At 36.5% G+C, this 27,885-nt stretch overlaps 3 protein-coding genes across 13 annotated transcripts in view; 2 read left to right on the top strand and 1 right to left on the bottom strand.

The window, feature by feature from the left end:
- Positions 1 to 27,823, top strand: part of LOC127495856 (ecto-ADP-ribosyltransferase 5-like) — a 47,446-nt gene extending 19,623 nt beyond the window's left edge. The window contains exons 3-8 of one of the 3 annotated variants that reach the window (XM_051863253.1): positions 22,915 to 23,002; positions 23,079 to 25,940; positions 26,075 to 26,173; positions 26,358 to 26,376; positions 26,474 to 26,525; positions 26,634 to 27,823. In XM_051863253.1, coding sequence (XP_051719213.1) covers positions 22,952 to 23,002; positions 23,079 to 23,840 — 813 coding nt within the window. In that variant the 5' untranslated portion in view covers positions 22,915 to 22,951 and the 3' untranslated portion in view covers positions 23,841 to 25,940; positions 26,075 to 26,173; positions 26,358 to 26,376; positions 26,474 to 26,525; positions 26,634 to 27,823. Of the gene's footprint in view, positions 1 to 22,682; positions 22,813 to 22,914; positions 23,003 to 23,078; positions 26,174 to 26,357; positions 26,377 to 26,473; positions 26,526 to 26,633 lie in introns of those variants that run through there. The other 2 variants (XM_051863252.1, XM_051863251.1) reach the window with 2 other exon arrangements.
- On the top strand, positions 38 to 15,291 carry LOC127495850 (gastrula zinc finger protein XlCGF26.1-like). Of its 8 annotated transcripts, XM_051863239.1 has the most exons (7): positions 38 to 364; positions 938 to 3,907; positions 7,142 to 7,274; positions 7,442 to 7,539; positions 11,658 to 11,752; positions 13,312 to 13,327; positions 14,862 to 15,291. In XM_051863239.1, exons 1-2 carry the CDS (start codon positions 286 to 288, stop codon positions 2,158 to 2,160), a joined length of 1,302 nt encoding a protein of 433 aa, XP_051719199.1. In that variant the 5' UTR covers positions 38 to 285; the 3' UTR covers positions 2,161 to 3,907; positions 7,142 to 7,274; positions 7,442 to 7,539; positions 11,658 to 11,752; positions 13,312 to 13,327; positions 14,862 to 15,291. The 8 variants fall into 8 exon arrangements, with proteins under 8 accessions (XP_051719199.1, XP_051719198.1, XP_051719197.1 ...); XM_051863238.1 differs by lacking the exons at positions 7,142 to 7,274; positions 7,442 to 7,539; XM_051863237.1 differs by lacking the exons at positions 7,142 to 7,274; positions 7,442 to 7,539; positions 14,862 to 15,291 and adding an exon at positions 14,032 to 14,288 and having other exon boundaries at positions 13,312 to 13,395.
- LOC127495859 (NAD(P)(+)--arginine ADP-ribosyltransferase 2-like) lies at positions 18,898 to 21,048 on the bottom strand. 2 transcript variants are annotated; one of them, XM_051863261.1, is made up of 3 exons: positions 20,907 to 21,048; positions 20,718 to 20,804; positions 18,898 to 20,643 (listed from the first exon to the last, which is right to left on the bottom strand). In XM_051863261.1, exon 3 carries the CDS (start codon positions 20,605 to 20,607, stop codon positions 19,909 to 19,911), a length of 699 nt encoding a protein of 232 aa, XP_051719221.1. In that variant the 5' UTR covers positions 20,608 to 20,643; positions 20,718 to 20,804; positions 20,907 to 21,048; the 3' UTR covers positions 18,898 to 19,908. The 2 variants fall into 2 exon arrangements, with proteins under 2 accessions (XP_051719221.1, XP_051719222.1); XM_051863262.1 differs by having other exon boundaries at positions 18,898 to 20,804.
- Positions 27,824 to 27,885: the final 62 nt, after the last annotated feature.

Here is a 27,885-nt window from a genome sequence, read left to right as displayed (position 1 = left end):
TTCTCACTCCAGTCCAGCGGGGGGCGCTAAGACACGTACGTTTGTTTGTAAACTGCCTCAGAGGAAGAGGATTGGTTTTCAGCGCGATCTCTGGTGTTTTGTTGTGGTACTGGCTGAATATAAACTGATAGAAATGTTATTTTTAGTATACAGAAAAATACTCATTTTGAATCGGGTCAGTAAATACCTGTAATATTCTCATTCTAATAGACTTGACTAAAAGTTTTCAATGAAGCAGGAATATCTGGAGGAGTATCATCTGATCTGAGATCTGCTGCTGTGAAGATGGTGTTTGTTAAAGAGGAGAGTGAGGAGGACATGAGTGAACCAGAACCCTGGAGAATAAAACACCAGGAACAAGGAGGTTGGTGTTTATTCTTCATTCATATTTAATTTTTGATTACTTTAGTGATACAATAAGCTAACAATATTTAGACACAGGGTGCACGCGGATTCTTAAGTTTAAAATTAATTAATGTAAATATAAATAAGTCCTTAACTGTCATTAACTAAATCAAATTTTAATGCACTCTATTTTTAGGGCTTATATTAGGGCCAATATATCGATATCAAACTTTTTTTGTCCCTAATATTGGTATTGGTATCAGCCCCCAGAAACCCATATCGAAACATTTCAAACACATTTGCAGTGTTGAATTTTCTGTCGAATTTGAATTACTGAATTTGTGAAATCAAATTTGTAAAGTGAAACAAAATGCACCGAAAATCGCCTGTTAAATATTATGTTGTATTTTAAAACAGACTGAATATTTTGAAGTGAAATCTGAAAGGTGAATATGAATTATTGCAGACTGCGCACTCGAATGTATGCAAGACATTCAAATATTAGTCTGTTTATTCTAAGCAAGTGCAAGCAGTTCTATCAGTAAGTATTATCGTAAATACAGTAGTTTTTTTTCTCTCTGGTGATTTATAGGCCTGATGAAAGTGAAAGAGGAAAGAGAAGATCTGATTGAATTGGAGGAGAAACATCAGCATCAGAAAGATCATGACGTCACTGGAGAAAAATCAGTGAGTTGCAGCATTCAAAAACCAGAAGTCAAAAAGCCTTTCAGCTGCTCTCAGTGTGGAAAAAGTTTCAAACATAAAACAAGCCTTAAGAATCACATGATGATTCATACTGGAGAAAAGCCTTTCAGCTGCTCTGAGTGTGGAAAGAGTTTTATACTGAGGAAGCAACTAAATGAGCATGTGCATATTCACACTTCAGAAAAGCCTTTCAGCTGTTCTCAGTGTGGAAACACTTTCACACGTAAAGCAAGCCTTAAGAATCACATGTTAGTTCATGCTGGAATAAAGGCTTTCAGCTGCTCTCAGTGTGGAAAGAGTTTCACACATACAAAATACCTGAAGACTCACATGAAAATCCATACTGGAATAAAGCCTTTCAGCTGCTCTCAGTGTGGAAACACTTTCACATGCAAAGCAAGCCTTAAGAATCACATGATGATTCATAGTGGAAAAAAGCCTTTCACCTGTTCTGAGTGTGGAAACACTTTCACACATAACAGAAGCCTAAGGAATCACATGATGATTCACTCTGGAATAAAGCCTTTCAGCTGCTCTCAGTGTGGAAAGTGTTTTATATTGAGAAAGCAACTTACTGAACATTTGCGTATTCACACTTCAGAAAAGCCTTTTGTCTGCCCTAAGTGTGGAAACACTTTTACACGTAAAGGAACCCTTGAGAGTCACATGAGAATTCATGCTATAATAAAGCCTTTCGTCTGCTCTCAGTGTGGGAAGAGTTTTACACATAAAGCCTACCTCAATGAGCATGTGCTAACTCACAGTTCAGAAAAGCCTTTCAGCTGCTCTCAGTGTGGGAAGACTTTTACACGTAAAGGAAACCTTAAGACTCACATGTTAATTCATACTGGAATAAAGGCTTTCAGCTGCTCTCAGTGTGGAAAGAGTTTCACCTGTAAAAGTGATTTGAATACTCACATGAGAATTCACATTGAAGTGACGCCTTACGCGTGTCATCTGTGTGAGAAGAGGTTTAAGTGGAACGTTAGCCTCAAAATTCATTTGCACAGCACTCACTCTGTCCTTGGGCAATTTAACTGTGATCACTGCAGTAAAAGTTTTGCTTTTCCATCATTGCTGAAGAAGCACCAGAAAATTCATACAAAGTAAAAGCCTCACGTTTGTCCTGTTTGTGAAAGAAAATGTATAAGGGTTGACTCTTAAAAAAAGGCATGAGAATGAGAGTGTGTACATTTTTATACCGTGACTGTGGGAAAAGCTGTAATAGTGCTGTATGTAATTTGACATTTTTTGCTGATATTTAGGAAACACGCTAAGTTCATGTAACAGAGACCAGCTGGTAGAGAGCTGTGCAGGTAAACCTCACTCCCCTGACCTCAAAAAGCAAACTAGCGACAGATTTTAGAGACTGGCGGTCATTTGCGTCCTTGTTAGCGCACCCGCCTCCCATGCCAGTGACCCGGGTTTGAGTCCCGCTCAGATCGGGGAAATTAGGACCGGAGGGGTTTCTCTGAAAAGCAATGCCACAGACAGTTATTCTGCTTTGAAATTTGTGATCACAGATTGCAAAGATCGCACCAGAAAGGTCATACTAAGTAAAAGCTTCACATCTGTCCTGTTTGTGTAAGAAAATTTATAAGGTTTGACTCTTTAAAAAGGCACCAGAAAATGCATGAAAGTGTGAAAACTTTTATGTTGTGACTGTGGGAAAAGCTTTAAAGGTGCTGTATGTAATTTTTTGAAAGCACAAAAATACCATAATACATTTGCAGATATTTGGGAAGCAGTTCACATACTGGTTTTTAAAAACAAACAGTGCCGTGTTGGAATGTCTGTTTTTGTTTTGGTTCGTGTGATTCCGCTCCTGGTTTGCCAGTTGGCAGAAAACACAGCGATGGAAGCCAGCAAACCAAATTATTTCATAATACAGTGTTTTTAGTCATTTTCACAGATCTGTATGAACTGGGATTGTTTTGACAACATTGTCATCTGTATGTGAAACTCAAAAATCCAAAGGAAAATGTTCCAGTTTTTAGTACATCACTGTTGTGTAAACGTAGAAGATGAAAATTTATAGTGATGTGTACTGTGAGGAGGTACAATTTTGTTTTTTTGTTTTTTTGGGTCCCAATAAACTTCTCCCAAGAACTACAACTCACTTCCAGCCACAGACTTGGATAAAATCAACTGAAGACAAAAGAACATCCTCTGCTGAGATCTTTTGAGAGATTTAATGTTTTCTTTATTTGCAGTCGGTTTGTTTTTTATAAACAACATAATTCTAACTGTACAAAAAACATGCTGAGAACACAACAGGGTAACATTATGAAAATACTAAAAATTGATTTACCATTTTCAAATGCAAGCTTTTTTCTTCAGTGTTATTTTTTTACTTGAACTCAAGAGAGTTGATTGACACTCAAATGTTCCAGCGTTTCACATTGTACATGACAAATAATGACTGTTCATTTAGAAGACTGTCTTTAGTTGCATTCTAAAATTATTCTGCAATGCTGCTTGGAAAAAAACTGCACATGCTCTAAACTCCAGTCCAGCGGGTGGCGCTAAGACACAAGTTTGTTTGACAACCGCCATTAAACCTCAGAGGAAGATGATTAGTTTTCAGCGCGATATCTGGTGTTTTGTTGTGGCAGCTGGGTTACTACAAACTGTTAGGAATGTGCTGTTGGTATTTTGAAAGATAAACATTTTGAATGAGGCCAGTAAATACCTGTAATATTCTATAGTCGTGTAGTCTTCAAGGAAGCAGGAATATCTGGAGGAGTATCATCTGATCTGAGATCTGCTGCTGTGAAGATGGTGTTTGTTAAAGAGGAGAGTGAGGAGGACATGAGTGAACCAGAACCCTGGAGAATAAAACACCAGGAACAAGGAGGTTGGTGTTTATTCTTCATTCGTAATGTTGTGATACATTGAGCTAACAAAGCTTTAACAGGGCGTCCGTGAATCCTTAAAGTCCTTAATGTAGAAATAAGACCTTAACTCTCATTAACCAAATCCATGTTTCAAATGCAACTGAACTAACAGCGAGAAGATTTGTTTTATTTTCGCTTGTTGCTTTTTAGAGTCGTACTGTATCGTAAAAAATATATTACTGTTGTTGTTTTATTATTATTTTGTAGCCCCAAATTAAAATGTATTATAATTATTAGCCTGTTTATTTTATTTGTATTGTATTTGTATTTTTCAGTGTGTGATATACACATGCATATGTGTATGTATATATATGTGTGTGTGTGTGTGTGTGTGTATATATATATATATATACACACACACATATATATAATTATATAATGTGTGTGTGTGTGTGTGTGTGTATATATATATATAATATGTGTATATGTATATGTGTGTGTGGGTGTTTCTTCAACTAGGGGCACTTTTAGCCTTGTGAAGATGAATAAAAAAATTTAAAAAAACTTGTTCAAAAGTCATGTAACACAGTCTCATAAGTTTCAATAATTTCTCTAGTTTTAAGGTCTGTAAGAGGACAAACTTAGATTACAAGAGAAATTGTTAATATTTTACTTTTTTTCCCGACCTGCAATGAACATGTCATTTCCACCACATCTCAATATACAGTTGTTATTTAAAAATAGAATAACTTAAGCCACACAAGAATTGTCTAAGATCATTTTTGTAACTAGTTTTACCAGTGTTTCCACAATGTACAATAATTATAACTTTGTCAGTGAGATAAATTAACTGCCTTAAGGACCAAATGCTGAACTGTACACCTGTCACACTCTGAAATTTAATATGGGTTTGGGTAAGAGCTTATTAGAAAATACTTGAATTTTTATATTAAGTAGAGCATGATCTCATAAATTGTATATTTTTAATGTGTGATGAACTTTTTAAATATTTTTTAAAAAATGTGTGTGGTGATGGAAATGACAGGGTGGTGGTGGAAATGTCAATGAATTAACATGAATGTAGAGAAACAGTAGAGATATTTATTAGAAAAATTCTTAAACTCATCACACTCATTAAACTCAATGCACAGAGTCATTAAACATAACCACACCTGTTTTTAGTGTAGTGCTGAGTTTGATGTATAAAACTGATTTGTCTCACAAATGAACGGTTACAGTGCATACTGTAAATAACTGACACAAATGATGGCAAGGCAAAAATATAATCAATAAATGATGCATCAAAATTTCAACATTGTGAGATAATTATGAGGCTATATAATTGTGAGAGTTTGATACTGAAATGTTCTCATTGGTCTCTTAAATGAACACTCATCTTCTGTAAAGAGTAACTGTAAAGAACACCTGAAACTGTATCATTTAAACAGTGATGTAGAATGTGGAAAATTTTGAGCATCTTGAATGTGTGAGTGTATGTATGTTTGCATGTGTGTGTGAGAGAGAGAGCGTTTGACAGATCTGCAATTGCTTTTACTACTCCTTTTTTATTCAGCTATCTCTCCCTGTCTCTTTTAAAGGATTAGTTCACTTTCTAATTAAAATTTCATGATAATTTACTCACCCCCATGTGATCCAAGATGTTTGTGTATTTCTTTCTTCAGTTGAAAAGAAAAGAAGGTTTTTGAGGAAAACATTCGAAGACTTTTATCCATATAGTGGACTTCATTGGTCTCCAAATGGTTGAAGGTAAAAATTGCAGTTTCAGTGGAGCTTCAAAGGGCTTTAAACGATACCAGACGAGGAATAAGGGTCTTATCTAGCGAAACGTTCGTCATTTTCTAAAAATTTTTTTTTAAATGTATATACTTTATACAAATGATAACCTTCAAGTGGTTCCGCCAAAACCGCACTTCCATATTCTTCAAAAAGCTTACGCTGTATGTCCTACACCTTCCCTATTCAAGTTCCGTACCAGTTCCATTTTTTTCTCCTCGTCTGGTATCGTTTAAAGCCCTTTGAAGCTGCACTGAAACTGTAATTTTTACCTTCAAATGTTTGGAGACCACTGAAGTCACTATATGGAGAAAAATCCTGGAATGTTTTCCTCAAAAACCTTCATTTCTTTTTGACTGAAGGAAAAAAGGACATGGACATCTTAGATGACATGGGGGTGAGTAAAATATCAGGAAATTTTAATTTAAAAGTGGACTAATCCTTTAAGTCTCTCTTCTTATTTTATAGGGTCAGCCTTTATTTTGTCCCTATAGGCCTGTGACCTTTCTTTTGTTGTCTTAGGTGGCATCTTAAAAAATAGAAAAAAATGAAATCAATTAATATAAAAGTAATATAATTTAGAAATAAAAAATATCATAATATAATTATAAACATAAGTATTGTAACATGCACTACATTGCCGAAAGTTTTGGGACGCCTGCCTTTACGTGCACATTAACTTTAATGACATCCCATTCTTAATCTGTAGGGTTTAATATAGGAGTTGGCCCACCCTTTGCAGCTATAACAGCTTCAACTCTTCTGGGAAGGCTTTCCACAAGGTTTAGGAGTGTGTTTATGGGAATTTTTGACCATTCTTCTAGAAGCGCATTTGTGAGGTCAGGCAGTGATGTTGGACGAGAAGGCCTGGCTCACAGTCTCCGCTCTAATTCATCCCAAAGGTGTTTTATCGGGTTGAGGTCAGGACTCTGTGCAGGCCAGTCAAGTTCCTCCACACCAAACTCGCTCATCCATGTCTTTATGGACCTTGCTTTGTGCACTGATGCGCAGTCATGTTGGAACAGGAATGGGCCATCCCCAAACTGTTCCCACAACGTTGGGAGCATGAAATTGTCCAAAATGTCTTGGTATGCTGAAGCATTAAGAGTTCCTTTCACTGGAACTAAGGGGCCAAGCCCAACCCCTGAAAAACAACCCCACACCATAATCCCCCCTCCACCAAACTTTACACTTGGCACAATGCAGTCAGGCAAGTACCGTTCTCCTGGCAACTGCCAAACCCAGACTCGTCCATCGGATTGCCAGACAGAGAAGCGTGATTCGCCACTCCAGAGAACACGTCTCCACTGCTCTAGAGCCCAGTGGTGGCGTGCTTTACACAGAAATAGAAACCTTGTAGCCTTATGGTCCAACGAATCAGGCGAGAAGAAGGCTTAGGGTGTTGAAATGCCCATGTCAAACCATTATGGTCGGTGATGACTTCAAATTCTCTCTTCCAGACAATGCCTCCATTTTTCTAAAGCCAGTACAACTGCTAAACATTCTTTTTCTGATACCGAGTAGAATCTTTCAGCACCTCTTAACAACCGTGATGCAAAAGCAACAACATGCTCTTCACTTTCAACATCCTGGGTAAGGACTGCCCCAAAGCCGATATTGCATGCGTCAGTTTGTACTTTAAAAGGCTTGCTAAAATCAGGACTGATTAACACAGGTGCTTGCATAAGTGCTTATTTAATGTTGTTAAAAGCTTGCTGGCATTGCTCAGTCTATTCTCACTTGACATTCTTTTGTTTCAGTGCGTGTAATGGAGCGGCTCATTCAGAGAAACGTGGGATAAAACGATGATACCAACCGGCCAGTCCTAGAAACCTTTGTACATCCTTGATGTTTTGAGGTACAGGAAAAGATTCGATGGCAGGGACTTTGGCTGGGTCAGTTTTCACCCCCTCTGGGGTCACAGTGTGTCCGAGAAATGAAAGCGAATGTTGGATGAAGTTACACTTTTTAAGATTTAGGGTGAGACCTTCTTTATGAAGACATGCAAACTCCTGCTGAAGATGCTGGAAATGTTCATTGTTACTAGAATAGACAACAATGTCATCAATGTAGACCATGCAGCACTTTCCTTTAATTTCCCTCAACACGTGTTCCATGAGTCTTTGGAATGATGCAGCAGAGTTTTTTAGCCCAAAAGAGAGACAAAGAAATTCATACAACCCTGAAGAGGTAACGAAGGCTGTCTTCTCAATACTGTCCATTTCCATCTGCCAGTACCCACTTTTTAAATGAAGTGTGCTAAAAACAGTGGCACCATGCAAAGACTCTAAAATATCCTGAATTTGGGGCATTGGGTAGGTGTCTCTTAGCATTAAGACCCTGATAATCAACACAAAACCTAGAACTTCCATCCTTCTTCATTACGACAACCACTGGTGCTGCCCATGGCGAAATAGAGGGTCAGATAATCTGTTTCTCCAAAAGCTCTTGAACTTGAGACTCAATGAACTGGTGTTTCTCTGGTGAAACCTTGTATGCTCTTTTTTCTTACAGGAATCTCATCCATGGTAGTGATACGATATTTGACACACTTTGTTTTGCCAAGCTGTTGAGTGCACACTGTGGGCCAACTTAACATTAACTCCTCCAAGTTCTTTTGAACGATGGGGTCTGAATCTACCATTTGTGTGGTTCAAAGAATCTGTTGTTGATCTTCTAGACTGCCAGTAGGCATAGCCAGATAAAAATAAGTGGAAGAGTGACAGTTGTATTGCATAAAAGGAAATATCTTAGGTTCTGGTGAGGTAGAACTGAGCTGGAACTGTGCTTGGTTAAAATCCAATACCATCTTGGACTTTAATAAAAATTCAATTCCCAACCTAACCATAATTGGTACGGTTAGGTTGGAATCTTGCATGACACAGAAAGTCACATTCTTCATCTGCCCTTGGACTTCACAATCCCAATCGACTTTACCCACTGAACTTTGTCTCTGTCCATTTGCTAATAGGAACGTCTGACCTCCACTAGGCTGATAATCTTCATGGCCACTTAATTTCTTCCACAAAGACTTTTGGATCAGAGAAAAGGTGCTACCTGTATCCACTATGGCAATGACATAACAGTTCTGTAGTATTAACGGAATGGTGATGTTTTTAAAATCATTGGGTTCTAAACTCTGATCCAACAATACGACTCGATTGGCACCCTGTGAGGATTTGCGTTGGTACTCTGTAGGAACAGGAGATTTCTTCTTCTGTTCTGAGAAATTCATGCCGGGAATGCACTCATCCCCATCCATAGCAGATGCCGGGGAAAAAAAAAGTACAATAATGAACCCAACTGACTGTTGTACCCTAACACCTGTGCATTTTCAAATCTGAGGGTCCCTGTTCGGGTACCATTTTGTAACTGTCCCAGTGAGATTGTTCAAAGGGGCAAAATCACAAATAAATTTAATGTAGGGTCCCTCAACTGAAAACTACACAGAACACAGTAGGCCATTTCAAAGTGTTTATATAAATATAAGCTTTCCCCATATCACTAGAGCACTTGCTTGAAAAACAATCAATAAAGTCTTTTTGAGTGCAAAACAACCCGTTGTGTGTATCGTTAATCAAAGTTTTAAAAAAAAAAAAACGTATCTGGTTGAATAAATACTTGTCTCCAAGTCGAAGCATGCACTGAATCCAATTACTGAAGTCCTCAATGATGTTAGAAGGAGAAAAAATCCAATAGAGCAATAGCAAAAGTATCCAAACACCCGGTGCTCCGTGTTTTTTTAAAACATAGCGTGCGTTGCAATTTTTTTATGTTACACAGAGAAACATAAACTGATACACTTACATGATTGAGCTGAAAACCTTATGGGGCGTTCACACCAGACGTGACTTGCACGAACAAATCGCGCGTAGTTGGATGCTTGAACATTTTGAGTTTACTTGCTTCATTTGCGCGTTAAATTCACTTCACAACAGACGCGAATTCGCGGAAAGACAGGACCGCAGAGTACTTCCACTTTTTCCCTGACCCTGCTGCTGACCCACTCCTCTTCTCCGTCTCTTTTCTCCTCTCCCTTAAATATGTGTCCCTCAGACTCTTCCACTTCTTTCTGCTCACTTTCTCTGAATAAACACATCAACTCGTCAGCGGGAAAGTAGTTGTAAAATACGGCGAATAAGCTCAATTTGCTGGCTTTAGCTAGCTTGTAGTCTCAATATGTGTGTGTGTGTGTGTGTGTGTGTGTGTGTGTAAAATATATGTATATATATATATATGTATATATATATATATATATATATACATATATATATATATATATACATATATATATATATATATACATATATATATATATATATATATATATATGTATATGTATATATATAGCTCAAATTGAGTAAAGAGCGTTTTTTACAACTTACCAGATTGTCCGACCTCCTTACTCACTTTCTTCCAAGCAAGATCCTTTTTATTCCTGTTTCTATAAAAGTATGAAGATGTATCGTACAGCTCCGGGTATAGTACAGTGACGATGATTTTGTCCTCCATTGTTGTTTCGGATTTCTGCAACTCCTGATTGGTTAACGCGGCGTGAATATTCGCCAAAGTTCAGATTTTTCAACTCGCCCAAAATGCTCAATTCGCGTGAATTGCGTCATTCGCGCCGCCTCATTCACGCGAATTGCGCCGCAGGATGTCTATCACGTCTTTGCATTGACTTAACATGTAAATCACTCGCACTTAACGCTCTATTCGCGTCTGGTGTGAACGCACCATTAGTTTCTCAATCCGAACTCCATTTGCAGTAAGGTTAAGTAAGTGAAAGCCATGCTTTCCCTCAACCAAACAGGTATGTCTTACTCTACTGCCTACATCCATTTTATTCCTTAACATAGAAAATCCTATAGGGCCCCCTGGAGCACAGTAGAGGAACTACACAAAAAAACACCAACATAGAAACCATACTATGGTCAGTTACACTATCATGTAAAATTCAGCCAGCTAAAGTGGATAGTGGGAGTGAGTGTGTCACACGCTACAGCTGAAATCCACCAGGATTTAGTGGGTGTTAAAGGGTTAGTTCACCCAAAAATGAAAATTCAGTCATTAATTACTCACCCTCATGTCTTTCCACACCTGTAAGACCTTCATTCATCTTCAGAACACAAATTAAGATATTTTTGATCAAATCTGATGGCTCAGTGAGGCCTGCATTGACAGCAAGATAATTAACACTTTCAGATGCCCAGAAAGCTACTAAAGACACATTTAAAACAGTTCATGTGACTGCAGTGGTTCAACCTTAATGTTATGAAGTGACGAGAATACTTTTTGTGCGCCAAAAAAACAAAATAATGACTATTCAACAATATCTAGTGATGGACGATTTCAAAACACTGCTTCATGAAGCTTCACAAATCTTTTGTTTTGAATCAGTGGTTCGGAGTGTGTATCAAACAGTCTCAAACTGCCAAAATCACATGATTTCAGTAAACGAGGCTTTGTTACATCATAAGTGTTTTGAAACTTCAATAGTTCACATGACTTTGGCAGGTTGATACTCGATCCGAACCACTGATTTAAAACAAATGAGCCGTAAAGCTTCGAAGCTTCATGAAGCAGTGTTTTGAAATCATCCATCACTAGATATTGTTAAATAAAGTCGTTATTTTGGTTTTTTTAGCTCACAAAGTATTCTGGTCGCTTCATAACATTAAGATTGAGCCACTGTAGTCACATGACTGTTTTAAATGTGTCTTTAGTAGCTTTCTGGTCATCTGAAAGTGTTGATTATCTTGCTGTCAATGCAGCCTCACTGAGCCATCGGATTTCATCAAAAATATTTTAATTTGTGTTCTGAAGATGAATGAAGGTCTTTTGGAATGATATGAGGGTGAGTATGCAAAGGAAAGACCTTCCTGTTTTTAATACATTGATGTTTGTAAACGAACCCTAATTTCTTTTTATTTTCCAAATGTCCAAGTTGAATTGATTTTAATTTTTTCAACTTAGGTTTGGTGAAAGTGAAAGAGGAAAGAGAAGATCTGATTGAAGTGGAGGAGAAACATCAGCATCAGAAAGATCATGACGTCACTGGAGAAAAATCAGTGAGTTGCAGCATTCAAATAACAGAAGTCAAAAAGCCTTTAAGCTGCTCTCAGTGTGGAAAAACTTTCACACGCAAAGCTCTCCTTAAGATTCACGTGTTAATTCATACCAGAATAAAAGCTTTCAGCTGCTCTCAGTGTGGAAAGAATTTTACACATAAAACACACCTTAATGAACATTTAGTAACTCACAGTTCAGTAAAGCCTTTCAGCTGCTCTCAGTGTGGAAAAACTTTCACACGTAAAAGAAGCCTTAAGGATCACATGATGATTCATGCTGGAATAAAGACTTTCAGCTGCTCTCAGTGTGGAAAGAGTTTCACATATAAAGGAAATCTTAAGAAACATGTGCTAACTCACAGTTCAGTAAAGCCTTTCAGCTGTTCTCAGTGTGGAAACACTTTCACACGTAAAATAAGCCTTAAGAAGCACATGTTAATTCATACCGGAATAAAGGCTTTCAGTTGCTCTCAGTGTGGAAAGAGTTTTACACATAAAACATACCTTAATGAACATTTAGTAACTCACAGCTCAGTAAAGCCTTTTAGCTGCTCTCAGTGTGGAAAAACTTTCACACGTAAAAGAAGCCTTGAGGATCACATGATGATTCATGCTGGAATAAAACCTTTCAGCTGCTCTCAGTGTGGAAAGAGTTTCACATATAAAGAAAATCTTAAGAAACTGTGCTAACTCACAGTTCAGTAAAGCCTTTCTCCTGCTCTCAGTGTGGAAACACTTTCACACGTAAAGCAAACCTTCAGATTCACATGAGAATTCATGCTAGATTAAAGCCTTTCAGCTGCTCTCAGTGTGGAAAGAATTTCACACAAAAAGGAAGCCTTGAGAGTCACATGTTAATTCATACTGGAATAAAGCCTTTCATCTGCTCTCATTGTGGAAAGAGTTTCACCTGTAAAAGGGGAATTAATACTCACATGAGCATTCACACTGAAGAGACTCCTTATGCGTGTCATGTGTGAGAAGAGTTTTAAGTGGAATGTTTGTCTCAAAGCTCATCTGTAACGCCATATAACTGTGATCACTGCAGTAAAAGTTTTGCTTTTCCATCATTACTGAAGAAGCACCAGATAAGTTATTACAAAATAAAAGCCTCACGTCTGTCCTGTTTGTGGAAGAGAGTGTATAAGGGTTGACTCTTTAACAAGGCATGAGCATGAGTGTGAAAACTTTTATACCGTGACTGTGGGAAAAGCTTTAATAGTGTTATATGAAATATTTTGATGTTTTTTGCTGATATTTAGGAAACGCACTAACGGAGACCAGCTTGTAGAGAGCTGTCACTCCCCTGACCTCAAAAGGCGCACTAGTGACTGATTTTAGAGACTGGTGGTCATTAGCATCCTTGTTAGCGCACCCACCTCCCATGCCAGGGACCCGGGTTTGAGTCCCGCTCAGATCAGGGAAGTTAGGACAGGAGGGGTTTCTCTGAAAAGCAATGCCACAGTTATTCTGCTTTGAAATGTGTGTTCTGTGTCTTAATGTCTGTCTGTTTTTGTTTTGGTCTGTATGATTCTGCCCACTGCCAATTTTCCCAATAGTATTTCAACACTCCGGGTTGCCAGTTGGCAGAAAACATACAGCCATGGAAGATCGCAAAGATTGCACCAGAAAGTTCATACAAAGTAAAAGCCTCACGTCTGCCCTGTTTGTGTAAGAAAATGTAAAAGGGTTAATTCTTTAAAAAGGCACCAGAAAAAATGCATGAGAGTGTGAAAACTTTTATGTTGTGACTGTGTGGGAAAAGCTTTAAAGGTGCTGTATGTAATTTTTTGAAAGCACGAAAATACCATAATACATTTGCAGATATTTGGGAAACAGTTCACATACTGGTTTCTCTAAAAAAAAAAAAAAAAAACAGTGCTACAGATGGTTATTCTACATTTTAATGCACATTCCGTGTCAGAATGTCTGTTTTTGTTTTGGTTTGTGTGATTCCGCCCCTGGTTTGCCAGTTGGCAGAAAACACAGCGATGGAAGCCAGCAAACCAAATTATTTCATAATACAGTGTTTTTAGTCATTTTCACAGATCTGTATGAACTGGGATTGTTTTGACAACATTGTCATCTGTATGTGAAACTCAAAAATCCAAAGGAAAATGTTCCAGTTTTTAGTACATCGCTGTTGTGTAAACCTAGAAGATGAAAACTTGTAGCGATATGTACTGCGAGGAGGTACAATTTGTTTTACAGAACTGTAAGTTCAAATAATTTACTGTATACATACAAATGTGCATATATTCTTTCTCTGTGTACTATAGTATTGACTTATCCCAGTAAACTTCTCCCAAGAACTACAACTGACTTCCATCCACAGCCTTTGATGAAATCAACTGAAGACAAAAGAACATCCTCAGCTGAGATCTTTTGAGAGATTTAATGTTTTCTTTTATTTGCAGTCATTTTTTTTTTAACAACATGATTCTAACTGTGCAAAAAACAAAACAAAAAAACAAACAAGCTGACAACACAACAGGTTTTCCGTTATACAAATAATTAAAACTGCTTTACCATTTTCTTTCAAATGTCCCATGTGTCTTCCTTTCTCTTCAGTGTTATTCTTTTACTTGAACTCTTAGGAAACATTTTCATATAAATTAAAAGCCTCATGTCTGTCCTGTTTGTTGAAGGAGGTTTCTAGGGTTGACTCTTTAAAAAGGATGAGAGTGTGAAAGTTTTATACCGTGACTGTGGGAAAAGATTTAATAGTGCTCTATGTAATTGTTTGATGTTTTTTGCTGATATTTAGGAAACACGCTAGTTCATGTAATGGAGACCAGTTGGTAGAGAGCTGTGCAGGTAAACCTCACTCCCCTGACCTCAAAAGGCAAACTAGCGACTGATTTTAGAGACTGGCGGTTATTAGCGTCCTTGTTAGTGCACCCGCCTCCCATGCCAGTGACCCAGGTTTGAGTCCCGCTCAGATCAGGGCAGTTGGGACCGGAGGGATTATATTCATCTAGTTGTTTCTCTGAAAAGCAATCTCACAGACAGTTATTCTTCTTTGAAATGTGTGTTCTGTGTCTGAATGTCTGTTTTTGTTTTGGTCTGTGTGATTCCGCCCACTGCCAATAGTATTTCAACACTCCAGGTTGCCAGTTGGCAGAAAACACACAGCCATGGAAGATCGCAAACAAACCGAAGATTGCAGATGGCAGATTCTACCAGACCTAAAAAGGTTCAGATTTCATCTAAAAATCTCTGACCAGAGGCATATTTAAAAAAAAAAAATTTAAAAAAAAAAAAAAGGAAAGGTAAAGGTAATACAAAATTTATATGGGAAAATTTGAGAAATTTAACAGGAAATTGTAAAAGAAAATAAATGCGAAATATAGAACTTTGTATCAGTGTATGTATCAGTGATCATGGCATGGTATCAAATACTTTTAATAATTATTTGTGAATAAAATAAGTGTTTTCTTTGTCTATCTTAAGCAGGTGACAATACAAAAGTTGACAGAATTAGTTACCCTAAAAATTCTAGAGTTAGAGATAAATATGGAGTGGGTTCTATTTTTTTTTAACAAAACTCATAAAGAATTAATCATAGGACCCTTAACTCAGGTTATTAATTTAGCAGTAATGCAAGGAATTTTTCCCTGTTCATGGAAATATGAAGTAATTACACTAATTCATAAATCTGGAAATTATGTAGAAATTAGCAATTATAGACCAATAAGTATTCTTCCTGTAATGTCTAAAGTCGTTGAAAAATTGGTAGCGGAACAATTAATCACATACCTTAATAATAGTGCATTTTGTCTTCACCCTATGCAATTTGGCTATAGAAAAAAATACAGAAACTGCAAATTGTTTTATGCTGGAAAATATTAAATCTAAGATGGATAAAGGAGGTGTAGTTGGTTAGGATTTGTAGGTTTGGATTTTAAGAAAGCTTTTGAAACTGTAAATCAACATTTTACTCTCTAGGTTATCAAATTTTAATTTTTCAACTGATTTAATTTTCTATTGTGGTTTAAATCTTGTTTAGAAAATAGAAAAGAATGTGTACAGGTTATAAATGCAACATCAGAATATCTAGAATCAGGTTTCACAATGGCATTCAAATCATGTTTACATCTTAATGTAAAGAAAACTCTTTTTTTACTAAAAAACAGTTTGCGATTGCGGTTTCATTGCGGTGCCCCCACGTTCCCATTTCTCCTCCCCCGGAACGCGATTTCTACCGAGTGAGACCCACTGAAAACTCACTGAAAACCAATTGTCCTCCAGTGTGACACCATATCCTGATTTTAATTCTGACAATTCCACAGACAACTTTAATTTGCTGAATGACCCCATTCAAGGCCATGACATGGTAAAATTTTGTCTCAGAATTGTTCAAACAACTTTAACGTTTTTGGAACCACTATAAAAGTAAGTTTTGTTGTCCTCTGGTGCGACACTCCTAGTCCTGGTTACACAGACAGGGATTAGCTTAAGCCAAGACTTAGCCTTAGTTAAATTGGGATATTTAAGTAAATTTTATAAATGTGTCTTAGAAAAAACATTACTTGTGTGAATATTGAGACAAAGCAATAGCACTGACAAGATATGTCAAGTTGCTTTCAGTTTAAACAGCGCAAACATGCATTTATTCTGGGACTAGCTTAAGCCTTGTCTGTGAAACTGGTGGCTGAATTATATATATATATTTTTTTTTTTGGATAAGTCATGGAGAAAAATAATGTTATTCATAATTTCATGTTAGATAAAAAAAACACTGAAAATAAGTGTATATCAAAGAAGATAAATCTCATGCTATTCATATATTATTACATTTTTTCTTACTGTATGTCACACCATAAGACACACTTACAGTACAGTAAAAAATTAAAAAACGGTGAAAGAATTGACAAAGTTAGTGGCACTTTATATTTTCTCAAACATCATTCACACTACATGAATGTATTTTTTTTCTTCAAAAAATGGTTTTACTACATTTTGTCAACCACCCACAAAGTAGCTTCACAGTGAAAAACAGTTACATTGATGCAAACAGAATTCAATTCAGGTCCGTTTTTATTCCCTGGGCTCTTGCGCGATTACCATTTTGTCGGAAAAGAGTTCATTCTTACAGTCTGACAGCGTAGCACTTATTTAAACAGAGCAGCAATTGTCATGGTATTGATAGAAAAAAGATGTCATCACACGTTCAATAGCGTTCAATCAATCTTATCTTACATAATTTTTAATTAACTTTTTACTATAAAATTTCATGATTCAGACCCAATAAGCACCTTCTGTTCAACAGGTAAAATGTTTGTGTTTTGATTGTCCAGTTTCAGGAGCGTCTGATGGCACACAGCTTGTGTGGGGATGGATTCAACGTGACTCCAACTATTCCTTTGAGATCCAGATCATCTCCAGACGCTCCAGGTGGAGTTATGAAGCGGTAGCTCTGAAGGAGGGAAGTGAAAAACGAGCTCCATCCTGGCCAAACTCTCGCCAAGACAAACCCTGCGGCCTGAGAAAGAGACGATTCCAATTTAGATGTTTATTTTTGATGTCTATTTCACTGGGTGTTTTGATTTGACCTTACCTGCAGAAAAGGCCATGAAAGCATCTCTTTTGACAAACTGGCCCTTTTCATCAAGGAAGTGTTCTGGGTAAAAGCTGTTCGGTTTTTCCCATTCGCTTGGATCCTTCAGAACAGACGTCAGCAGAGGAATGACAGTGGTACCCTAGAGAATGGAGAACAGGTCGAAATTAGCAATACATTTCATATATTTATTTGGTAATTTAAATATGTATTCTTCTAACTGACCTTCTTGATAAAGTATCTGTTGAAGTGAACATCACAGCTGGTCTTATGAGGGAGATTCATGGGTACAATGTTAGCCAGTCTTTGAGTTTCATGAATTACAGCATCTGTATATGGTAAGTTCTTTCTATCTTCCACCGATCACTCGATCACTCTCCTCATAAACACAATCTGCACACAAATGCAATGTGTTTGGACACCAATGAATTCAGCATTGAGGAGAAACTCTTGGCATGAAAATATTTGGTGGTTTTACCCTGTATATGAGGGTATTTGGCAATGAGCATCAAACCCCAGCGTGTTCCTGATGTTCACTATGTAACTTTTGTTCCTCTAGCTGTTTAGGGTTATGTTGATTCTTGTTTTATTACGAGCTCTGTCACGTTCTCTTTTTGAAGCAGATGGAGCAACTTTTCTCTGTTTACAGATATGACGATACAAACACGGGCGAGTGACGTATGATGCAATTTCCCTTTGAAAACCATCCCGTCAGGTCTAAAATATAAGCACTTATAATAGGCTTACCAGAGTGAATCAGTGAAACATGTTTTGGAAGAAGGATTGATGAAGAATTGACACGTTTAAATTTTGTTCATTTTTATATAAAAGAGTTACATACTGTACATTAGTTAACTTGAACTTACACTGAAAAATATGTTTAAACATAGATGGTCTTAAGACAGGGTCATGGTGAATGAAATGAGAATCATGCCTTCTCAGTTGTCCAAAAAAAAAAAAATTGTGATTGGTCGGACCAATCACAGTTTTCCACAGGTTAATGGAGACAACGCTCACCTAGAACACAAACATGTCTATACACACACACACACACAGTCAGAGAGATAGTATACACACACAATGACAGTTGATACAGACAAAAATATCTCAGGGTCTTAACAATCACGGAGAAACACACAAAATGATTTTACATCAGAAATACATGTAAACATTATAATAAAAGCCAAATAATAGAAAATTTTATTTATTTTCATTCAAAAAGTGCCACCTGTTGGCAGCATGAAGTGTTTTACATCAAAATGACTTTTCCATATTTATATTAACCTGTTCAAACACATGTCTCCCACTGTTGACAGTTTTCCTAAGGCCAGCAGGTGGCGGTGGCCCCAGGTGCGTGGGCCCTTTCATCGCTGCTTGCAGTTGCAGCTTTAATTTGTTTTGGGTCTTCAACCATTGGAACCAGATTAAAGCCATCATTAATTTCTTTATATAATTTGTTTTTCTCAGAAAAACGTCTTAGTTGGATACAAAACCGTCAAAGAAGCTCTCGTGAACCATGCAGAAGAGTTTGGTGACAGAGATATTAGACCTGGCTTCAGGATGATAAACAAAGAACATGGTAGGATTCTTCTTTTCTTTCAACCTCAGATTAATGAACAAAACATAAATGCTAGACATTTTGCAAAACAAACATGTAGCACAAGCTTGTGGCTCTTAACAGTCTCTCTAGGCCAAAGAAATGCAGGGGAAAAATTACATTAATTTTGGCAAAATTTTGACCTCATTATAAAACTGCATGAAAATATTTGGTGGTGAACCGGCCACTTGAAAACCCTAAAAATGATTATGTGACTGCTGACTTTAAAACGCCTTTAAATCAAAGAATATATGTGGGTTCTAGCTAAATATACTTTTCTTTACAGATGGTAATGTTACATCCATTGCACAGTTGTCTTTTTATTAAAACAACTTCTTGTTTGCATGTCCTCAACTCAAGCTCAACACTTAACCTTAAAAATACCAACAAACCCTATTGCATTTATTTAGACAATTATTCTCCTTGTGCAAAGCATAAAGGGCAAAAGAAAAACTTTTCCTAGTTTCCCTAATGCTGGTTTAACACAACAGAATATATCAAAATAATTGATAGTCACAGACAGTGTAAATTAAAGTAAAATGGTTTAACCTGATGAGATTACAGTGAATTTTGTTGCAATCTTTTGTTTTAATCAAGTAAATAAAACAAAACAAAAAAGTGTACAAGCAGCCAGATTCATTTATTTTTAAGTGCATACAGCTCTGGAATAGTAAATGATGACAGAATTTTCATTTTTGATTGAACTGTACCTTCAATCACTAGAAAATGACAAACAAGAGTTGTAGCTGTATTAGCAGTTACATGTGAAAAATGGCAAACTTGATTTTAAAAATAAATTATTTTGATGAACACAGCAAATGACTATGATTTGTACAAAATTGTTATCTTTTGAAAACATATTTGTTACCAAACTGATGCCCTTATCAGTACAAAGCTTCACTCTTTTTTTCTTTTCTTTTTTTACTTAAACCTTTTAAAGCTTGATTATCATGTAGAATTAATCAATCTATTTAATCTTATAATTAATGGAAGCACCTTTTAATATGAATAAAGATTAGCTGTGTCCTTTTGTGCAACTGCACAGTTCAGGTCACTTTTCATTCCAAAGCTTTCCAAAGTGAGCACAGTGTCACACCAGAGATCTTTCTGATATTGTTTTGTCCTGACTTTAGTGACTTTAAACTTCTCATATGGAGGAATCAGCACTTCTTTCTCATAAGGAAGCTTAGAATATTCTGTCACTTCAGCACCTAAACAAGTGTCGATTTCAAAACAAGATTTATTTCCAAAAAACGTTGTTTTGTCACGACAAATAGAGGAAGATGCAAATGAGCCAAAACGAACCTCTGTGTTCAGAACATTCTCATCAAATTTAACATCAGTGCCATGACATGTTGAATAACATTTATTTTGTGTTTTCTTCAGAATCTGTATCGCATCAGTTAACAGAAAGTAAAGTGAATACCATTTGTATGTTCCGTCTTTGTACTGTTCTTTACCACTACGAGTGTCAGAATTGAAGTCTTTGTATATACTGGCATCACTGTACACATAAATGGCGATTTTATGATTCTCTGACAAGATATCTGGTGTCTTGACAAATTCTTTCCCTTTTTTCCAAGCTGTTTTAAAATTGGGTGAAGTATTGATTTCATTATTCAGATACTTTGTCTCCACCTTTTTTGCCATTTCCTTTGTACAACCGTCATACTGGTCATCAGCTGAATTCTGTTCCATATCCTATTTTTGTCCTTCAACAGCATCTCTGTGATCCTGCAGCGACAGGAATCATAATGATCACATCATCAGTATTCATGTCTAATATTCATACTAGAACACAATCTTACCTGTCCTGGAGCAGATAAAATGAGAAGAAGAGCTTCAATGATCAGCAGCATCTTGATTCAGTCAAACCCTCAGATGAAGAACAGATGCTGGAAGACCAGAAACACAAATACTACATTTATATCATATTATAGAATATGTGCAAAGATTTGCACAATGAACTTGACCTTGTACTTTAACCCCAAACTTACCTGAAAATACTGTTGTCTGTTTTTGTCAGATTCTGAGTTTTCTGTTTTTCAGGAGTTCAAGAGCAACGATGAGAAAAGAGAAGATCAGAAAAGTTGTTCGCTTTTGGCCAGACGACAACGACTCTTCAAACAAACATATGAGGAGGTTAAAGTTGCTTTTTATAACACTAATTGTGTGTGTGTGTGTGTGTGTGTGTGTGTGTGTGTGTGTGTGTTTTCTGAGGAATAAGAGCTGAGGTGTGATCTTGTTGCTTTTAGCTCAACTAAACTGTTGATCTCATCATAACACAACTCTTGTGAAGGTTTATGTGTGGTTTCACACTGACTAAAAAAGGCTAAAAAAACCTTTACATGCATAAGTTGTACTCTGAGCAGCTCTGACTCTATGAAAGTTACAGTTGGAAGAAATATTCTGAATTAAACAAAATAAATATAAATTAAATTATTCCTGGCCCCATCCTCAACTCTTCTCCCCGTCAATTCCAGTCTTGTCTCTATCTCATAAAAAAGACCTCACAACTAAAAAAAAGTTGTATAAGATCATGAATTTCCTGTAAAACACTTAAAACGAAGATCTTCCTCCTTGCTCCTGGAGGGCTGCTGTCCTGCAGAAGTGATCTCCAACCCTAATCCAACACACCTGAACCAGCTAATCAATGTATCCTAAATTGGCCTTAAACAGAGGACAGCCATCAAGAGAATACCCATAATGCACTGGGAGGTTTGTGCCAAATGAATTCCCATATCTTGTCAGAAGATGGTGCCTCATCCATCCAGCCATTTTCCAAGCCGCTGGTCCAATGTGGGTACAGTGTAATATCATACTGGTATAATTTCCTTTTCAGTTGATTATTAAATTAGACTTAGGAGCGCAGGGAGCACAGGAAAGGGTTTCAACAGACCCAAACACCTCAAGATGGCTTGAGTAGGTACTGGTATGACAGCTGAAGACTCTGAATTCTGAATTCAAGATCCTCTTATTAGTTTTTAAATGTCTTCATGGAACTGCCCCAGTGTACTCTGGGAGAGAGTTCCTGTTCCTGAAGGCCCACTGTCCTGCACCTGAACTTGCCAATCGAGATCTTCAGGACTATTCGACATCTGTTGAACCCCTTTAAGTATAATTTAATAATCAACTGAAAAGGAATTTATACCTGTATGATATTGCACTGTACCCACATTGGACCAGCAGTTTGGAAAATGGCTGATTCAGCTGCAGGCACCAGTGAGATACAGGAATTCATTCGGCACAAACCTACCAGTGCATTATGGGTATTCTCTTGCCGGCTGTCCCCTGTTTAAGGGTATAGGGGCGATTTAGGATACATTGTTTAGCTGGTTCAGGTGATTAGGGTTGAAGATTAATTCTGCAGGACAGCAGCCCTCCAAGAGCAAGGAGGAAGACCTTTGTTTTAAGTGTTTACATGTGTTTTTTTAGTTGTGAGGTCTTGTGAGGTGAGATAGAGACAAGACTGGAATTGACGGGGAGAAGAGTTGATTAATATTTCTTTTGTTTAATTCAGAATATGTCTTCCATCTGTAACTTTCATAGAGTCAGAGCTGCTCAAAGTACAACTTATGCATGTAAAGGTTTTTTAGCCAGTGTGAAACCACACATAGACCTTCACAAGAGTTGTGTTATGATGAGATCACCTTCAGCTGAATGCAAAAAGATCACACTCCAGCTCACACCTCACCTCAGAAAACACACACACACACACACACACACACATTATTAGTGTTATAAAAAGCAACTTTAACCTCCTCTTATGTTTGTTTGAAGAGTCACTGTCGTCTGGCTGAAAGCGAACAACTTTTCTGATCTTCTCTTTTCTCATCGTTGCTCTTGAACTCCTGAAAAACAGAAAACTCAGAATCTGACAAAAACAGACAACAGTATTTTCAGGTAAGTTTGGGGTTAAAGTACAAGGTCAGGGTCATTGTGCAAATCTTTGCACATATTCTATAATATGATATAAATGTAGTATTTGTGTTTCTGGTCTTTCAGCATCTGTTCTTCATCTGAGGGGTTTGACTGAATCAAGATGCTGCTGATCATTGAAGCTCTTCTTCTCATTTTATCTGCTCTAGGACAGGTAATCTTGTGTTCTAGTATAAATATTACAGATATGAATACTGATGATGTGATCATTATGATTCCTGTCGCTGCAGGATCACAGAGATGCTGTTGAAAGACAGATATATCCACTGGATATGGCACCGAATTCTGTTGATGATCAATATTTTGGCTGTAGAGAGAACATGAAAAAACAGGTGGAGAGAAATTATCTGAAGAAGGAACTCAGTAACTCAGCTGATTTTAAAATGGCTTGGCAAGAAAGTGAAAAGAATGTTGGCCATAATTGGGTAATTTGGGACCCATTTAAAAAACAACACAAAATTGCCATCTATATCTACACTCAACCAAATTTTAATATATTTAGTCAATTTAACAGTGACACTCGTCATGGCAAACAAAACTATACAGGCATGAAGTTCAAATGGTATTCACTTTACTTTCTGTTAACAGATGCAATACAGATTCTGAAGAAAACACAAAATAGATGCTTTAGGACTTTTCGTGGTACAAATGTTCAATTGAATGGGCATGTTTCTACAGACATTCGTTTCGGCTCGTTTACATCCTCCTCTTTTGATCGTGACATAGCAAAACGTTTTGGAACTAAATCTTGTTTTGAAATCCGCACTTGTGAAGGTGCTGAGCTGACAAAATATTCTAAGCATCCTGAGGAGAAAGAAGTGCTGATTCCTCCTTATGAGACGTTTAATGTCATTGCCGTCAAGACGAGAAGAGATCAGACAAATCTCTGGTGTGACACTGTGTATGAGTTGGAAAGCTCTGGAACAAGAAGTGCCCTGAACTGTGCTCTGTTCAACAATGAACCAACACCACAGGGAAGCACTATGGTGTGAGCTGAACAAAGTGCTTTGTATTTACATGATATAGTCATATACAGTACATCAGTTCTGGACAAAAAAAAAAAAAAAAAAACTTGCTTTCTTTAATGTTGTACTAGTTTTAACATTCTTTTGTTATGTTTAACTACTAACCAGTTAACCGTTTGATACTGCATGTTTCTTGTTATTGTCTTGTTTTATTGCACAGCACAATGTACGATTAGGTTTAAAAGGTAATCATCAGAAAAATTGCTTTAAGCTTTTTTTTCATATTCAACTTCTGTAAACCAAATAAATCTCTCAAAGCATCTTATTTTCTCTCATAATTCTCGTTGATAAAACATTTTGTGTTTGCATGTTACAGTGGGAACATAAATCAAAGTGATCAACTGTGAACTTTTTCAACAAAATTTAGGGAAATAATGCTTCACAACATTATCCTGTGATGTTGAGAATCTTAAGATGGAAAATTTTCCTCATTTTTAACACACTACACAAGATACATGTAAAAATATATAATTTACAACACAACTTTACAACAGTAACTGAAATCACATTGCACTCCAAACACTGGTTCAAATCAAAAGATGTGTAAAGGCTTATAGACCATGTGTGTATTACATGTCTATTTTTCCATCATAAATATAGATAAATATAGAAAATGTTGCACTAGTTATTGTTTTGCAATACATAAATATTGCATAAAACTCAATACATTTTAAATGTAATACAAATATATAGGCCTACACATGTATGTTGACCAAGAGTGTAGAGTGTCCTATCAGTTTAGCTTTAACCCTAAAAACATATGCTTTTGTCTTTGGTCATTTCATGGCTATCAGTTTATAGCAAACATTCAGGGTGGCATGATGATCTAACACCGTGTCCTAACCAGACGCGACATGGCACACGATAAAAGGTGTCTGTCCTATGTTAATCTGAGTTTTTTTTTAAACAAAACTCTAATAGAGTATTTAAATGTATTGGAAAAAATAATATGTCACTGCTGCAAACTGACCTTTACAAAGTGAACGGAGGCACTGCTTTACCATAAACAAGACCAAACGTTGAACAATATAAACTAAGGGTATGTTCACATGGCAATGATGTATGATGCTCAGCATCGTCAAAATGATCGGATCTGAGAAAATGACTAAAAAGACTATTATGCATTCCAGGCCAGTAGTCAAAATACACCCCGCAAAAACGCAATATGTATACGTGAACAAGTTTCCATCATATTATTGAATAATTAGTGCTTTCTACCAGCTATAGCATAACTGCTAAATCATTTAAATGCAATGCATCATAAAACATACATTTCCAATACTCAGAAAATGATTTTTTGAATTAATTTCAATGCACTTAAATCAGTTAATTTTATGAGCTTATTATTTTTATGTAAAGATTTACTTTATCTTCGCTGAAGAGTTTCTGTCATGTTGGAGTTTTTGTGGTTTTCATTAAGAAGAGTGACACTTGTGGTTTTGTTGTGAGGGGGTTATTTTTAACAACATGACGCTTTATGAAACGAGCAATAGCTGCTAAAACCTGAGTCTCTTCTTAAAGGATTAGTTCACTTTCAAATGAAAATTTCCCCAAGCTTTACTCACCCTCAAGCCATCCTTGGTGTATATGACTTTCTTCTTTCTGATGAACACAATCAGAGTTATATTGATAAATATCCTGACGCATCCGAGCTTTATAATGGAAGTGATAGAGATTTAGTGCTCAGAAATTACAAAAGCGAAAGTATTTCTTTTAAAAAGTCCTCCCATGTGGAGGACTTCATTGTCATTTATTAGGCTGTATTATGATAGTTTTGTCTACTTTTAATGCACGATAGATGTTTTAAACTCTATCTTTATGTTAGTTCTCCTGATGATCGCTGATGGTGCGTATGAGGCTACATTAATGTAATTGTAAATCAGCTTTAGCATTTTTCTTCCTCTTTTTACACATTAGCTTCATCTGTTTCTTTTGCCCGATTCATCAGATGAGCAGTACAGAGACAGAGTTGAGCTCTTCACTGCTGAAATCCCCAAAGGAAACTTCTCTCTCAGAGTGTCTGAACTGAGGACAAAGGAGTTTACACGTGTCAAGTGTTTGCTGGAGGTTTATCTGTGTGCTGTGGATATTGTAGAGATTTTTTTAACATCACACCATTTCATCTAATTATGCAAATTTTGCTATCAAATGTCCCATGCATCTTCCTTTCACTAATGTTATTCTTTCACTTGAATTCTTAGGAAATGGTGAGCGCTCCTTTAAGGATCTGAGGGTCATTGTCTTCCCCTCCGAATGTGTTTTTGCCTTGTATTGGCTCATATTACAAATGCATGCTTACTGTAAGTATCTTTTAAAATCTTTTTTGTTTGTATTTACTCTTTTTTACATGGCACATAGTACAGAAGCTTAAGCGAGGCAGACTTGGAACTTGGAATATATATATAGGCTATACTCTTTGTGATTCTGATTTTGCTCAATTATTAACATGTGAAACAACCTTCTCTAATGTCCCCTGTCACATAGGGAAGACTGTTGCAACTGAGTAAGTTCAGATTTTTATTCAATACCACTCTTATGTACTGTATATAAAGTACATTCAACAATCAATGTTAAATCTTCAATTCTGTTTTCAAATACAGACCTACACGCACTCAGCAGAACTCACATCAAAGACAAACACGTAAACTCATGGTAATGTAATAATATATGATTTATTATCAGCTGATTTGCACTATAAGTTTGACATCATAGAGGTCAGATGTGTAGTTACCAAATAACAATGTCTTGTTTTGCTCACAGAACACAGCAGAGACTCATGAAATGGAGAATCTGTCTGCAGATGATTCTGCTGTTTCACAGACGCTGTCATGAGACACAGATTCTTCTGCATTTATCTGAAACTGTGACTGCTGTAACAAACAGACTGAATGAGGCTGAAGACTCTAAATTGTGAGGCAGAGTTTGGGGGCATTCTGTTACAAATAACTTTGATAGTTTCATAATGGTTGCTAAATCATTTCAGCAGTGAATTGTGCTTTTTGTGGCTTTATAATTTAGTTTTTTTGTTTGTTTTCTTTGAACTAAAATTAAATATTTTGTTCATGAAATGATTAAGGTACCGCTCTTATGTAAATGTGGTGTTTTTACAAAAATATTTTTTTAAGAATGTTGTTTTTACGTACAATGACTTTTTTAAAGTGGATCTGCTTAAGTTTGTGTTTTTATTCTGATAATGTCTCAGGGTATGTTCTGATTTCTGTCACACCTGACTATACTGGGTTTCTTTCAGATTTCTTTGGATTACAGTTAATAAGTGGTACATATACAGTATGTCTTGCCAATCACAAAATAATAAAAGCATGTGCAGAGGTTCATTTTGGTGATGTGAGTGATGAGACAGTGGATTTATTTTAAATATATTCAAATACATATTTTATTTTATGCATTTTCATATAATCTGATATGTGCTATGTATGCTGTATGCACATATAGGCCTTGTGTGTCAGAGAAACAAGTGCAAATTTTGTGTTTGAACTTTAGTTTTTGTGGTAGCTCAGCATATTTCGAGCTTATTTATCCATTTAACTAGCTCAGTGCCAGGGAAGTGCAAAGGAGTCACAATATTGAAATACAGTGTTTCTTTTAAAGATAATATTTTATATTATGAAAAGAAGAGTGTATGTATATCCAACAAAACTGAAATGGATGCAGGAATAAAAGTGTGACAGCAATATTTGCATACATTTGCACAGTTGCAGTTAATTATTAACTTCACTTTGTTCTGCTGAAGATCCACTGGATATAAATGTTATCATGAAGTCAGGTGATATGCAAACATGTTTATATTTGAAAGTATCAACATAAGCTCCTGTCCAGCTGTTTTTGGCTCTTGCATATTAGAAAATGACTTGTATAAATATTTTGATGCCATTTGAACACACTTTTAAATAAAGAATTAAACATTTTTGTGCACCATCTTACTACTGAAATCTCAAAGCGTGCAATGAGTCTTTCACACTTCAACCCTTTGTGATGAATTCTTGGAAATGTG

Source organism: Ctenopharyngodon idella, chromosome 15 (assembly GCF_019924925.1).
Source record: "Ctenopharyngodon idella isolate HZGC_01 chromosome 15, HZGC01, whole genome shotgun sequence".
In the NCBI taxonomy this organism is placed as follows: domain Eukaryota; kingdom Metazoa; phylum Chordata; class Actinopteri; order Cypriniformes; family Xenocyprididae; genus Ctenopharyngodon; species Ctenopharyngodon idella.
The sequence above is the reverse complement of the archived record's forward strand: the minus strand, read 5'-3'. Positions and strand labels throughout refer to the sequence as shown.